Source organism: Tenebrio molitor, chromosome 8, assembly GCF_963966145.1.
Source record: "Tenebrio molitor chromosome 8, icTenMoli1.1, whole genome shotgun sequence".
NCBI classification, from domain to species: Eukaryota; Metazoa; Arthropoda; class Insecta; order Coleoptera; family Tenebrionidae; genus Tenebrio; species Tenebrio molitor.
Window position 1 is genome coordinate 19,018,364 of NC_091053.1, and position 15,864 is coordinate 19,034,227.

At 33.8% G+C, this 15,864-nt stretch overlaps 1 protein-coding gene across 3 annotated transcripts in view; it reads right to left on the bottom strand.

The window, feature by feature from the left end:
- Nucleotides 1-760: 760 nt before the first annotated feature.
- The window catches only part of LOC138136805 (carboxypeptidase E-like), a 19,788-nt gene continuing 4,684 nt past the window's right edge, over nt 761-15,864 (bottom strand). For all 3 annotated transcript variants that reach the window (XM_069056117.1, XM_069056118.1, XM_069056116.1), the window contains 8 exons: nt 8,597-8,793; nt 8,347-8,502; nt 8,129-8,295; nt 7,715-7,854; nt 4,908-5,047; nt 4,724-4,850; nt 1,762-1,916; nt 761-1,343 (listed from right to left, as the gene is read on the bottom strand). In XM_069056117.1, the coding sequence (XP_068912218.1) occupies nt 1,215-1,343; nt 1,762-1,916; nt 4,724-4,850; nt 4,908-5,047; nt 7,715-7,854; nt 8,129-8,295; nt 8,347-8,502; nt 8,597-8,793 (1,211 nt within the window). In that variant the 3' untranslated portion in view covers nt 761-1,214. The remainder of the gene's footprint in view (nt 1,344-1,761; nt 1,917-4,723; nt 4,851-4,907; nt 5,048-7,714; nt 7,855-8,128; nt 8,296-8,346; nt 8,503-8,596; nt 8,794-15,864) is intronic.

Consider the following 15,864-nt stretch of genomic DNA (forward strand, 5'->3'; position numbering starts at 1 on the left):
ATTATTTCTTATCAATACGTAATACCTTTATGCGCTTTTTGTGTTGTCAACCTTCGACAAGTAATGAACTAATGAGCATTTGTGAGATTCATTACATCTAAAATAATAATACGATAGGAATGACTATTGATAAAATAAAAAATTAATCAAATATCTGTAAAAGTGTTTACCAATTGATCAAAATTAAGCTAAAGCTGTCACAATACTACACCCGGCGCGGCGAACCCGCGGAGTAGTCACGAGGTGTTCACGTGACAGTTCGTGAAAAACCTGATTTATACTGCCTCGCCAAATTTGAGTTGAGTGAAACAGCAACGCACTTTGCGGAAACTTGAAAATTTCAGCTGTGTGCATTGAGCTGCACCATACTTCTTAACGCGTGCTCTTTAATCAATAGAAACCGAGCACTGTGGCCAAGCGCTTAGCGCGCCGCTTTGCATTCGAAGGGTACCGGGTTCAAATCCCGCCCGATCTGGTGTGGGTTTTTTTCAGGTCTTATTATCACAGATAAGGCGAAGGGTGGGTCAGTGCTCACGCCATCCCGAAAATTTCCTTCCACTGTGCTTGAAAAGGTGAGGAAAGCCTCAGCAAGCAGTCCTGGGGAGGAAATGAAAAATGTGCCTCTGATTTACTAATAACTAATCACGTGAAGATCACGCCAGTTTATTACTTCATTGGTCCGCCGCGTATAGTGCCTTGGGGTTTCGGGTAGAACAGAACTTGTTTTACAAAACCCAACAGAAAATAAAAACGAAAATAGTTCAGGATTTTCTATACTAGATTTTATTTTTAATAAGAAAATTACATGTACATTTTACGATAAATTCTTTTAATAAAAACTATTAGGTAATTGTAACAAGTCAATAAAATTAATTATAATTTAATTGAATCTGAAAGATTTGTAGCTTTTCTAATGATAGCTCTGGAAACATCTATCAATCTAGAATCAACTATAAAATGAATGAATAGCATTGAAATATTTATTTTAACCACAGAAATAAACACAACGTTAACAATATTTGTTGCTCTTTTGTACAGCAGAAACGATACACAATTTATATTGAAAACTATTTTACACATTTAGTAATTTAGTTTTGAACTCGAATTATGCTACAAAGTCAAATTACGAGATCCTTTTTCACAGTAAAATTTTTAGAACGGCGTAAAGCCGTCGAAGACAAAAATATACAAGATTTTCATTCATAAATAAATTATTATTGAACCGCTATCGGCTCTCGATTCGTATTAATCCAATTATTCCAAGAGTCTTGTAATGTCTCATATTTGTTATCGAGTTTTGCGTCAACAAAATTATTGGACTGAATTCTCACATATGGCGGCACCTAAAATATCAACAATTGATTTTAATCTAAATGAAAAAGTGGTGATATGTTGATTAAACGCCACTCATGCAGATAAGAATGAATTCAGGTGAAAATGTTTTCCATGCACATGCTGAAAAAAAAATGTGTTAAAAACTTGTAGGAGGAAAATAAAAAGGAGAATAAAAATTGTTAAAATTAAAAAACAAAACAGAGAGGTGAAAGAAATATATTTTAGGCCGAGAATAAAAATTTACAGAACTTAAAAGGTAATAAAGTGAAACTGTTTTGAATGAAGAACAATAAAATAAGAAACTGTTTTTATTTGTTGTTAATTGAAATTGTTCTAATTATAATCGGTGAGTTCCAAGGGTTGAAGTATGTGTGTTATCTTTGGAACATAATGGTAGCGTTGTAAAAATTCAGGCCATGAACTTGCCGAAATAGGTTTGAGGGCAAAGTCGACCCTTTGCGCTGGAGAGTGAAAAGGGTTAGTCACTGAAACCATCCTCGAATGCGGCAAATAACCGTCCTTGTACGCCGTCACTCTGTACTGTCCTGGGGTCAAAAGCCGAAAGTAGTCTCCATCGTGCACTAAAACAAAAATTAAGGGTCAAATAAAAGTAAGAGCAAAACGGGAGATAAGCTTCTTTGGTGCAGTTTTGCTCCAAAAGTACATTTTACTGGAACTTGTTGGTGTGCTAGCACAATGGAGTAACAATGCTTTTTGACAGCAAAGTGGTAACGTGAATAGAAGAGAACCGTAGAGAAACGTGTGGACACAATATGGGAATGTTTTGATAAAATGCACATAGCTTGGGTACGATTTGAATATTTTGTGAAGAAGATAATTCAAGAAACGTCGTTTCAGGAACTGAAAAGGTTTCTTTAGAGGGGACACCACATTGATTGATGATTTTTGGGTTGCCTACTCCACTCAGATATTCTTATCTGAATAATCATGTATTGTTAAGTTAATAAACTATAGCTGACAGCTATAGCTGTCATTTTGACAGTACTTGATAGTTGGTATCACTTTTCTAATATGCGTCAAAATTCAAAACACTCAAATACTTTGTACCTACTAGACCGGATGAATCTAACATATCACAAACAGTTACAAAGATCAATTTATGCAAAAAACTTGTTTTGTCTTGCAAGGCTCTCCAAATATAAAACTCCATCATTTGAGATCCATTTAATACTGTCTAATTATTTTAACTTCGTTAATGTTGAAATTATTCAGAAACGCGTTTTGAACTGACAGAAAATTCTTGCTCTTGCTCTAGTCATGCAACTGGATAAATTAAATTCTCAGAAAATCTCTCGTTACGATTATTCCTTGGGGTTTGGATTTGTTCAGCAAATTTAATATAAATAATGAAATAAATGCAATTAGTTACAAATTTCTCGATTTGAAATGTGTGGGTATAACTGAATAAAAAATGTAATTTAATTTTAAGTGAAATTTAAATGTGTACGATTAAAAAGTACCTACGTTGCTATGTTGGAACTTTACACATTGGCCTTGATGTTTTAAACGAATCTAATGGAAAATCAATTCCCATTACAATAAAAGACGTTTTAGGAACAAAACAAGTTAAAGCGTTTGATGATAGGAATTTATAAAAGAAAATGTTTCTTTCCGAAAACAAGTTTGGGAAACTTGTCTCGATAAACGGTCACACAATAGCTTCCTTGATAACTGCACTTTTGTCGCTTTTTAAGAGCGCAATCGATGTTTAAGAAGTAAAGAGGTGGAAGAAAATTCGAAAAATACTTTAGAGATGTTTCATTTCTAATTTTTTTTTTGGACTTGAATAATCAAAAGGGATTTTATTTTTGTTGCACTGAATTACTGCAAAATTCAAATCTTTTTGTTTTTAGAACCTTTATTATGATATTCTTTATGTTGGTGAAAACGTTAAATTTACACTGCACTTCTTTCAAAAAATTTAAAGAAAAAATTACAAAACAAACAAAACTGTACTTTTTTAAGTGTTTTCATATATTCAGTGAGAAAAATTGACAAAATTTACCAAGAAGTGTCGAGAAGCTCTTGCAGCATTAACACACAGCCCTCTCTACAAGAGAGCTGTGATTAACATAACCTCATTTCATACTTTGTGATAGTTACTCTAAAATCCACAAATTTTTGATAAACCGCTTTTAAACTAGGAATAGGTAAGTGAAAATGACATCGTTGTTTAATAATGAAAGTGTAAATCACACCAAGAAATTACTAGATTCACCAGATTTAGTTATTTAAGTCAAAAAAAGTAGAGGAGAGTTCTCCAAAACTGTACCTATCTATAGTTGTCCGAAAGCGGATATTCTACCCCTATTTTTTTCTTTCCGAGATAAACCACCTAGTTGAAATAAGTATATTCAGTTAGGCCGGTGAAGGGGGTATCTTTGCGTGGCTTACCAACAGATTCATCTACAGAGTACGTTACAGAATTTAAAAAAAGTAAGGTTATGTTAAAAGTTTTGATCAAGTTTATTCAAGGAGTTTATTGTTGGAATTTAGGGGTTAAAACCACAAACAGGTATGTAAAAAATGGTATGTATGTATTTGTTTTTCTGGAATCGACGAACACCAAACAGTTGTACAAAACCGGATACAGGTATCCGGTTTTGAGCTGCATGTGCTGAATTGTCACATTTCTTTTTCTCGCAAATGGAAAGTACAAAAAAAGACGCAAATTACGTTTCTAAAGTAAAAATAGAACACAAAAAAGTATTCAAATGGCGAACAAGTCAAAAACAACGCAACCTGATTCCACGTCTTCTTCAGAAGAACCGAGTTGCCTTTCCTGCAGTGACCTGTTCTCAAATTTACCCCCGCTAGGGGTGGATTAAATGAAGTCCTAAATGTAACCGATGGGCTGACGATGAATGTGCAGGAATTTCTTGAGATGAAGATTGTTTGACTTGTGACTTAAGCCCTTAATTACTTTTTACAGATAAGCGCAATTTATTTTTCCTTCTATAAAATTGTAACTGGTCTGCAGAGTAAAAACACAAACAACGCAAAAAGTGAGGTTAGATTAAAGCGGCTGATCCGTGATCTCGTGATCTGTAATTTGTGGTGCGTTCACAATCGACTCTTCAATGTCTACTTGGAGGATACATTTAAATGAACACCCGATATTTGTTCGAATGGAATTAATAAATTATATTCATTTTTTGGGATAAAATAAAATGTTTCTTTTAATGGGCGATTGTCACAATTATTTTGAAAATAATTAAACAAAGAACATGTTTGCTTTACAATAGCAATGAAAAGCATTTGCACGACCTACTTTAACGAAAAACTCCTTTATTTCACATTTAGGTATCGTAGATAGCTTTGATACTTCCCGCTTTGAACAATTAAGACAGGCCAAAAACTTATTTACCTGAGGTAACGTCATGCTGAATGTCCTGGAAGGGTCCCCTGGTGACGTTCTTCACGTGTATAACTGCGTTGCTTATTCCCCGTTTGGAGACGCTGTCATAAACAATCCCTTTAATGCCGATGTGTGTCTGAAACGAAAAACCAAGATTGTCCCTTGACCCTCATTTACACGTTCCAACCCTTACTTGCCACATATAGTGAATTAAGGCGTCTCTGTTTCGCTCCCATTCATGCTCGAGCTCAGTGGCCGGTGGGTATTTTTTGCAACCAAGTTCTAAAGTTATTTCGAAATCGTTGCTGGAGAGATAATTGAAATCCTGCATTCCTGCGGATGACGTAAATTTGAAAACGTACACACAATCTCGGAGACAACGGATGGGGATGTCTCGAGGGGGTAACAAATCATTTCAATTCTGACTTGCATGGTATAAAAACAGACGCGATTTTTGGGAGATGCTGGCGAAAAAATTGTCTCTTTATGAGGGGGACGATCAACGTGAGGAAACCTCAAATCACGTTAGGCTTTTTATGGGTTTCAATCATAATTAAGTTTAACGAGGAAGCTAACATGACAAAAGTTTTTATACATTTCGTCCCGGAAAACTTCGAGGTGAAATAAAGGGCGGATTAAAACAAATATGGATAAGATGAGGGTCCTAATCGATAATCAATAGGAGAATATACGTATACCGTTTAAGGATGGCATTTTGGGGCAAGGGGTGTGAGGGTTTCCTTCGATAGCAAGGCATAAATATTTATGAATCGAGATATTATAACAGAACAATTCGTAGATTGGGAAAAACGTGACTAATGAAACTGAATCAAAGTCCAGGTAATGTGATCAGAATTTCATTTCGAGATAAAATCAAACGGATAAGGAAAGAAGAAATTCTTGTAAAGTAATTAAAAATATTCTTTGATAAAATAACATCCGGACTTGATACCGTGTCCCGTTAGATTTTTGACAATATCGCAAAAATTCTTTTTTCAAGATTTGCCGCCTGTTCTGGATTTGTAAATTTGACATTTGACACTTTACACTTGTCACTTTGCAGTTTTCATTGTCTGGTCTAGCTTACTATAAAAACTTGTCAAATTTTAAATGTGCCGCTTTATATGTAGAATAAATTCGGCAAATTCTGAATTTCACATTTTCAGGTTAGGTTATTCGCTAAATCCCACCCTCACAAATTTTGTTTAGCTCTAAAACCGGACAATTTGTATTGAAAAATACAGACTTTTGGTGTTTATTAACTGTGTTGTGTTGAAACGAATCTAAGGAACGAAAACTGGATTGAAAAGCGCGAATAAAGCACCATTAATGCCAGAAGTGACAGATAATAATAAATTATAATTGGGCATGTGTTTCAAAAAGGCGGCACAATAATATTTTTTCCAAAGCTGGCTTGACCCGACAATCATTTATACAGGGTGTCGCAAAATTAACGTATTCCAAGTCGGGGGTCCTGTAGGGAAAAATCTCAGGAATCTCGAAAAAATAAAATAAAAAATATAGGGGGGGGGGGTTTCTGAAGGTTCAAACTTTTCATCGTGTTTTCTTCAAATAAAAAATATAAATGGTTGACATTCATTTTGAAATATGGTGAGGATGATTATGGAAAATATTAAAATATAAATGAAAAGACATTTCTTGAAAAAACAGATTTATCTCGAAAAAATAAAAGTTTTATTTTTCCAATTTTTGTTCAAAAGGACAGTACAACGTAGCTAGAATATTAATCAGGTACTTTTGAACAAATATTGGCAACTTTGATATTTTTTTCAAAGTGACAGCAACTTTTTTTTAAACATTTTTACTTGGTCAACAGGATGTCCCCTACTAAGCCCCGAACTCGGAATACGATAATTTTAAGACACCCTGTAGATACCCTATAGAAATTTATATTAGAAGATGTTGTCTTTTATATTATTTTTTTCAGTAAATGTTGAAAAACTGGCTTCACGTTCTGAAAAATTATCACTTCTGCAGTTCTGCCAACCCCATCTTGATGCTATTCAAGTATTTTTGTCCAAAATCAAAAATAATCATTCTAAAAAAAATATTTTAAACGCTTTGCTTGCATTTAATATGTTTTAGATTTTCAATGACATGCTAAAAAAAAATGTAATAAAATCGTTAACTGAAAAAATTCTAGCGGAAAATCTACATTTCGAGCAATTAAAATTTATTGTGTTTGATGTGAAATTGCAAAAAACGAAATATCTGATAATATGTAATGGCAGTAATAAAACAATTTTCGCCAAATTCTTTAGCACACATAATTAAATATTTCATCTTAAAAAAATGTAAAAAATCGAATTTTAGACTAAAATTGAAATGTTCTATTGTTCTGTTTCATATCACTAAAATACCCATACAGTATTTTTTATGTTAAAGTGCTTATAGCAGATCTTGAAAAGCGAAAAAACCCGAATCTTCAATTTTTCTCGATCTGTTATAAAGCACTTACCGCCCTCGTACCGTAATGTAGAGTATTCGATTTAGTTTTTTGTCAACGATAATAAGATTGCAATATAGAAATAAAATGCCCAAGTAGGACTGATCGTTGTATCAAATAAAATCACAGGTGAAAATAAAAATGATCATATAAAAGACATAAAATTCCGACCTACATAAAGCGGACGAGTACCCCATACAGTAATAATGGTTTGTTGGAGAAAACATCTCGTAAATTTTGATTCGTATACTTTCCTTATAAACCCTCGAGCTTTACTCCTGTTCTTTTTTATCTTATTTATAGCCAGAAACGCATAAGAAAAATTACAGAAGATGATTTTTGATCATATTTGATATTTATGTTTGAACTTTTGTGGCAGTTTTATTATCTCCAAATTTACTGTTTCCCTCCCGCACTCGTTTTCACTGCTGCGTCTTTGCTATAAACTGTTGCCACAACAAATCCAACTCGACTATAATGACTTATGACTTAACTAATCAGTTCTACCTAGATTTAAGCAACTGGAGACTTACCACCAGCAAGACTGTACCATTTAGCTCCATTCGTAATTCCTCCCTCTTTAGCGAAGCCAGCACTGTCTGCCTCACCGCAACCCCTCCTCCTCGGATTGGCCATGTCCTCGTGGTGCGACGAATACGCAAGAGCTAAATATCTGCAAATTTCAATTCCTCACCCTTACATTTAGTAATTCCTCGCTGCAAACAACTCAACCGAGACATCTGTACCAGCAAAGTCTTAAAACCGCGTACAGCTCGACAAAAACAGCTTGGCACATGGCTGATGGATGCGTAGTGGACTGAAATGATCCCAGTCCGGACTGTTTAGCACATTTGCTTGATTGAATGTACCGTACCTACAACCCTAGCCATATCCTTCTCTTGTTTCTCTTTTCATGTGCCAAGCTGTTTTTGTCAAGCTGTACTGACCTAAATGTTTCGTCGTCTGGAGTTTCACTGTACTCATGCTGCGGCATGCCAGACCTGCTCTCGTCATACGGATAATTAGCAACTAAATCTCCTCCGTGAAGATTAGCCGAAAGCACGAAAGGAATTTGCATGATCAGTCTGATCACAGCTTTGGTCTCTGGCTGAAGCTGAAAACATTTCGTCGTGAAACAATGCAAGACCAACTGGGTGGGACTAACTGGTTCCTTGAGACGCGTCAGCTGCTCCAGAAGGTGGTTGTTGTGGTCGAGGTGGTTCTCCTCGTTGGTGAACATGATCCGGTCCAAGTTGGGAAAGTTTCGGTTCAGATCGAAGGAATTGTTGTTGGTTCGACCTATCAGATAATCTTTGCCGCCCTGAAAGAGGAGCAAGAGCAATCTGAAGACGTCGGATCTTATTTGAGTATGAATTGGAGAGAAGGGAAGGAATAATTGGGGCAATCAATCTCACCGTGTCGGTAGCGAGTTGCCAGCCGTCTGGATTCATGGAGGGCATAAGGTGGATTCGGGTTTGTTCTATCAGAGCCTGGATGTTGGGATTGCTTGCCATGTACTGCTCGCAGAGGTAATCAGCCAGTTTCAGGATCAGCTCGCGACCCAAGACCTCGTTTCCGTGCATATTTCCTATATATTTAAACTCCGGCTTCACTGTAATGAAATGAGAATTTAATAAATGAGCGTTGAGGAACAATTTCCAAAAAAGACGGAAATGAGCGGCTCCAAGCACGCTCTCTTCCATATTAAATTCGAAATATTTCATCTCATTACTTTTACAATACCTTAAAGAAATATTTATCAACAAACGTACTAGGTAAAACAAGACTGAATATCAAAATACATTATTTTCTTTTCATTTGCAAGTACAGCAGCTAAACTTCTTCATTATCATAAAAAACTCTCAATATATTATTCTAAACATTCTGCAATATTTTCTTGAAGATCTCATTTATTAATGCAAAGTGTTCAAAAATGATTGTAGTATTGTAGAGCGCTTGGATCGGAAAAAATAGTTTGCCACCTTTCGACGATAACGTCCCGCACTACACTACACCAAACATAACCTCCAAGCCGCTGGCAGGTGTCAAATATCATTCCTGTCATTCATTGCCGGTTGTCAATATTCAAAAATTCACAAGAAAGTGAAATGATGCCTTGGGTTTACCCAACGAAAACTAGTCAAAACATTTTATTAGGTATTCTAAAACCATTACAAACTGATTTAGTTAATATTGTTTGGTTGATAAACCTAACCTCTCTTATACCTGCCATTTTGACGGTTCTTGTCAAGTATGCGTCAAAAGCGAAAACATTCAAATTGTCAAAAATACTACGATACCGCAATCATTTTGGAACACTTAGCATTATTATTATTCAATTAAAGATTTTAGTTGACAAAAATCATTAATCCCATTAAATTTAATGAGCAAACTGTATATTTTATAAAAACCCATAGATATACAATGATAGAGAGTTATTGCTTGGAAATGATTACCGAATTCATCGCCATAAAAAGCAAATTTATCAAAGCATCGAGAAGGGAAAAAGCGTCCAATTTATCATTTTTCCTTGTGGCAAAGACAAATAAACACCATAAATCTGATAGTGATGAGAACTGGTGCAGAAGTGCAAAAAGTCTTTGCAACTGGACTATGTATTACTTAAATGATTTGGCCGGACAAATAGTTTATGATGTTTCACGAGAAACATTCATTTTTTAGCAAGGATGAACCCTCGAGAGAAATAAAATGTTTAGTAGGTCTGCGGCAGAAAGAGATTACGTTATCGGAAATAGTTAAATAGTTAGTAAAGCTTAATGGACTATCGAAGCGTCCATAATTTGAAACTTTCTATCAGTTGGCAGAGTTTGCCATCACCAGGGAAATTACGTTTTCAAATTGAGCTATATTAATGACTAATCAATTTTGATTTTTTTGCTACTAATTAGTGATTAAGTACTGAGTGCTGTATTGTTAAGAAAAACAACAAAAATGATAAAAGGACATAAATTATTCCCGTAATAAAGTTTTATTCCTTTTTATATTTTAAAAATACAAAAATCCTAGCTAAATAAATCACGCCACGATACAATTTATTTACCGTAGTAGCAAATAGCAATAGCAAATAGGCTGTGACTTCTATATTTTGTCTATTAACGGTTGGTAGACTTTTTAGCACTGACAGTTGTCAATAGTTTTATGTCACGATCAGAATAAACACTGTGCTGTCAAATGTCACTGCTGTGCTGTCTTTAAAAATTGCATGTTGCCAACTTCATAATAAAATCACAGGCTACTCTAATTCTGAATTTATTTGAAGGCACGGTATTTGTTAAATCAACTTGCAAAGACCTGACAAGATCGACTGGAATTGCAAATATCCGCTTTCCATTGGGGGATCAACAATAAACCCTACCTGCTCCATTAGTATCAACTTCCATTGTCGCACAGATTTATGAGCCATTCCGGTTACCACGTTATAAATAACAAAGTTGTTAACGTACAAGTTATATTTTTTAAAGTATAATGTTTCACTTTTGTAAGTTAATTGAGGCGGATTACACCAAAACAGTCAAAGCACAATTGGTGCCTAAAATTGTTGCATCAAAATCATGAACTCAGATGAACTAACTATAGTAAAAATGATGTAAGAAGTCCCATGTCAAATTTGACAGCAGCGCTAATATTTCTGTAACTACATTCAAAACAAAAATTTTAATTTTATAGTAAATTGTGTGGCTATTTTTTGCACATTAAATAATGTCTGTGTTGAAGATACAGTGTGATTGAAAAAGAATGAGGACAATTTGAATTTGGCGCCTAGTGAATAATTTGTCATGTTGGTAACAAGTATTGACAGCAAAAATAAAGCTTGATATGATCATGGGCGCATCTACTGGGGAATTGCAAATTGTGACAATTGACAAATGAAATCAAAACAATGGGTTTGACCCTGGTTTGACGGAAACCTAAGGATAAATCTTGACAGCGAGGCTCTTCTGAAGCAAAACTGCCACACACAAAACATGAAACGCACTATAATTTATGGCGCCAAATTCAACTTGTCCTCATCCTTTTCCAATCACACTGTATAAATTTTTAAAGTTTCTTACTTTTTCGATATCTTGCAAAAATGAAAATTTAGCTTGAATTGTTCAAATCAATGACAACGTCTTAAACGAAGATTTATTGTTTTGAATGTACTTTCAAAATGTTTGCTCATTACCATAGAAACATTCATTAGTTCGCATTTTTGCCGCGGGACTTCTTACATTATTTTCACTATAGTTCGTTTTAAAAAATTATGATTAATGCAGTACAACTGTTTCAAAGTCCTGAGTCGCTCCTGAAGCAATTGATGTAAGTAAGAACCCATTTCCCTTGATCTAAATTAAATGAAATTAAATCGTAGAAGATACAATACAAATCGATACTTTATGAAAGTGGCCGAGAGAAAAGATGTATGTTATACAGGGTTAGTCACCAGAGTTTCTAATGGTTTCTAGCTTCTTAAATTTATAAATAATAATACTTAAATCAACGATTGCGGGTCTCATTGTCTGTCACATTTATATTAACTTTTGCTCATAACCTCAATAAAGAGAAAGTGTCATGATTAATAATATTCGCCAAGCTACTTGGATTGCTAATTTATTTCGAATTAAACAAAATATCAAGTTAGTTCTAGGAGTTTCTTGTATTTTGGGTTGCATATAACGAAAATTTCCTCGTGAATAAGCCTGTTTTTCTAACAACTTCATTTTTTAACCAATGGTTGTACAATTATGCACCCTTGTATTAGGGAGAACATTTGTATAAAAGCTTCCTTGAAGTCATATTTTAAAAAATATTGAAGAAAAATACTAATTTTAAATAATGGTGCTCGATAACTACACCAGATAAAATGATAAATTTCAGATTTTAAATTTATTTTAATTCTTATGACAAACAATAGCTAATATACATATTATTAACCAAGGTTGAGAATACTATCATTACAGCATGAGCGCCAAGATTGAATCTCGAGGGTGCCCAGAAACTCGATACGAACCAGTGTCTGTGTTTCTTGCACGATTTATGAGTCTTAAAAAACATTTTCTTTCATGTGTCGTCTATTTCGACACCCAATCGCTTATTTCCATTCGGCAGCTCCAGAATTACGTCCACATTCACGCTAAATTACTTCCATTTCGCAATATTCTTCAGACAAAAATGAACAGATATGTGACAGCCAACTGACAGATATTGGTAAATTCAGTACGGTTATCGTGATTTATTTTGATTTCAGCGCTTTTTTCTAAATTTAATAAAGCGCAACTGGCCTCGCACAAGCACCCTGTTCTGCAGTGTCCCAGTTGAAAACGATTGGAGTCTCGACATAATTTCATTATGACTTTTGTCTCGGATGTTTGCAAAGAATGCGCCAATATGAGCTCCTCTGGTGATTTTGGGACAGCTTGTAGATGATTTTTGCACGATCTGTCATTTTCGATTGCGTTTCCAGAGCAGTAACTTATGTTTGCCGCCAAAGTTGGTTGCCGATAAATCACAAAAAAAAACCCAAGGGCGGTAAATAATTTCTTTGAAAGTTTCTGCACCGTTCCTTTGCCTTTTCTGGTCATATTTGTTCACTTTCACTCATTTTCACGTCATACACTATTTTGTAAATTTCAACTTAATGTAATAAAAAACATTTGATTGTTTATTATATTCGACGCCGTTTGCATAGCAACCAAACATAACCTACTCAAGAAAATGAACAAACAACTCGAAATTTTAGACAGTTATTTATGCGATAAATTGCAAAATGTAAGTATTTTTACATGAGTAGTACATTTTATGCAACGAACGCAACAAATCGGACAATTATATACCACGTTTTGCTTACCACATTTTTTTCTATTTAGCGTTAATTTACTTTTTTTTGTTGTTATGTTGGTAACACACTGATAGACTATTATTATTACCATACTTACAAAATTCACCTCAACACCGACTATTATTATTTATTAATGTATATATTTGTCATTTAATCTAAATTTAATGTGAACGGATGTAACAATGAGGTGTTGACAACTAACTGCCAAATTTGATATTGCCAACCTTACACAAAAGAAATTACCACTTTTGATTACACTAAATTGAATTTTCTAACACTGTTTTCTCTTGGAAAAAAAAATGCTTTCGATTGTGCAAAAAATTTAATAAGCACCATGGGGATAATACTTATAAAATAACCAATTTTCACTAAAGTTCATTCACGTGGGATTTTTCTTGTCAAATTGTTGTCATGTTGCATCCTGCGCCTCCTTTCCTAGTAATTTTCACATTATCGTGTTGGAGCGATTTGACGGTTTTAATTTTGAATGTCAGTTTGACGTGTGAAATAAAGTCACAGATTTTTTCATAAAATTCTATTCCTAAGAACGAAAAAGGGAGGGGTTTTATTAACAGCTAAATTGAAAATTGCGTTAATTAAATGTAGCCAAGAACTGAAAAATTCCTATCCCGACCTAGCATGACATGGTTACTTGATCAGCCCGTATTGGCGACATACATAGCTAAAATATTCTTGAAGTAAAAATCACACAGCTAAAAAGTTAAATAATTTAACCTTGACGAGGAAAATCTTACGTGAATGAACTTTACTAGTGTCCTAAGGTAGTAAAATAAAAAAAATATCCCATTACCTTTTTGTTTATTAGAGCCCACGAAAATCAAGTGGCTTGTTTTATAAATTGACATTTCTACAAATTTACCTGATTTCTTCACAAAATGGTTTTTGTAAATTTACTCGATACACTACTTGACCTTCGGCAACATCATCTTTATCAACTTCTAAAGCAAGCGGTAGCGAAAAACGATTTTACAACACAAGAATGAATCAACAGTAGTGGGTTTATACGAGTATGCTTGTAGTGAAAGCAATAACTCATTTCAATTTTCCGCGAAAGCGATATTAATTTATTTTTAAGAATAGAACATTTTGTGGATTTAGATAGACATTTAAATGACGAAACTAAAACACAAACATTCAGTTATTTTGTTAAGTGTTATTTAACAGCTCGTTAATTTGTAGTTGTGCGTCACAAGAAAAACATTTAAACATTTCATTTTTTAATTTATTGGTTCGGTTTCGCGTTTTGAAGTCAAGAAACTAGAAAATTCGAGATAATGTCTGAGTATTCGAAATTATATCGCTATGCATTTACAATTACTATTATTTTAAATAATGTAAGCTTGTAAGGCATCTCTTGAATTTAGTCAACCTGAAATGAATCAATAGGAATTTCGTGAACGTGAACGAAAATATTAGCGATTTAGGTTAAATTTTAGAAACGTTAACGAGCTTGCGGGTGAACCTTTATTTAGTAAATAATTGAAAATTGTGTGGCTTTTATTTAGAGCTAGCTCGGTAATTTGCGTCTTTTATGAACTTTAATTAACACAGTCATGTTTAGAGGAATTTAAAAGTTATAGCTAATTAAGAAGTTAGAAGCATTGCTTTCTTTTGTAAACTACCTACAAAAAGAAATCTAAAAGAACGTATATCCAAGAGTCCTGTCCTATGGAATTGTGCGGTTCTGTAATTTTATTGTGTCGAACTATGTCGAGCCGTCAAATCAGATGTCAACAGTCAAATATCAAACTATTAAATCTTATCGTCAGTTGTGAGTTTGACGTCTCACTTGTTTTGCTTGTGATCTTCTTCAGTTTTTCTATATTCTAACTACTTTTCATCTTACAAAAGTCTTTATTAAAAACCTGTTACTAATGGATTTACATAACCTCTGTTTCTCTATTTCTTATAGAGCGGCTAAAATCAAATATATTCGAATTCCACAGGACTCTTGATATACCTAACCTACGTTGTTTAATAGACACTGAGGAAGATAGAATGGGATTGATATTATAAAAACGACCTGGAAATTCAAAACCTTAACCAATCACATAATTGCTTCAGAAATGAAAATTGCGTCAAGAAAGTGGACATTTTATGCAAATTACTACACCTATGTGGGAGTAATTTATTATTATAATATTTTATTATAAATGTGTTATACCTACACAATGCCATTGTTATATCATTATATAATTATTATATAAAAGCAGTACTACAAAAAATAATAAAAACATTTCATGCAAATATAAGGATATTTAAAAATTTACACAAGTTTATATTGTGATGGACAATTTAAAATTTTACAACAAACAAAATGAAATTTCAAAAATATCAAAATACATATAAGATTGAAGACTCAAAATATTTAAACAATAATGTAGGTATCTGATATAGTACCTAAATGTTAAAAGGACTTAAGTTATGACTTGTTAAGTTAAGTACATACTTAATATATGCCTTAATACTGTTAAATAATACTATTGATTATCCAGGGCCGTGCGTAATGAATAGTAACGCACCGGGTAGTGGCCAACCGTAAAATTCCATTTACAAATCATCACATAGGTCATGCCATGATACAGCGCAATATTTGTACTACAATTATCTATTTTGAAATGATACATTTCTCTGTGCACGATTTTTTTAAAATAAAATGAAGTATGTAATAAGTATCGTATTCTACTAGCATGTAATGACTATTACCCACTTGGATGATTACAGCACTCGTCCGCAGCTCATGCAGCAGACTTCATCTTCGTGGGTAATAGCCTTCATGCTCGTTGAATCTACTGCATTCTACTCTTATTAAATAATATGTTC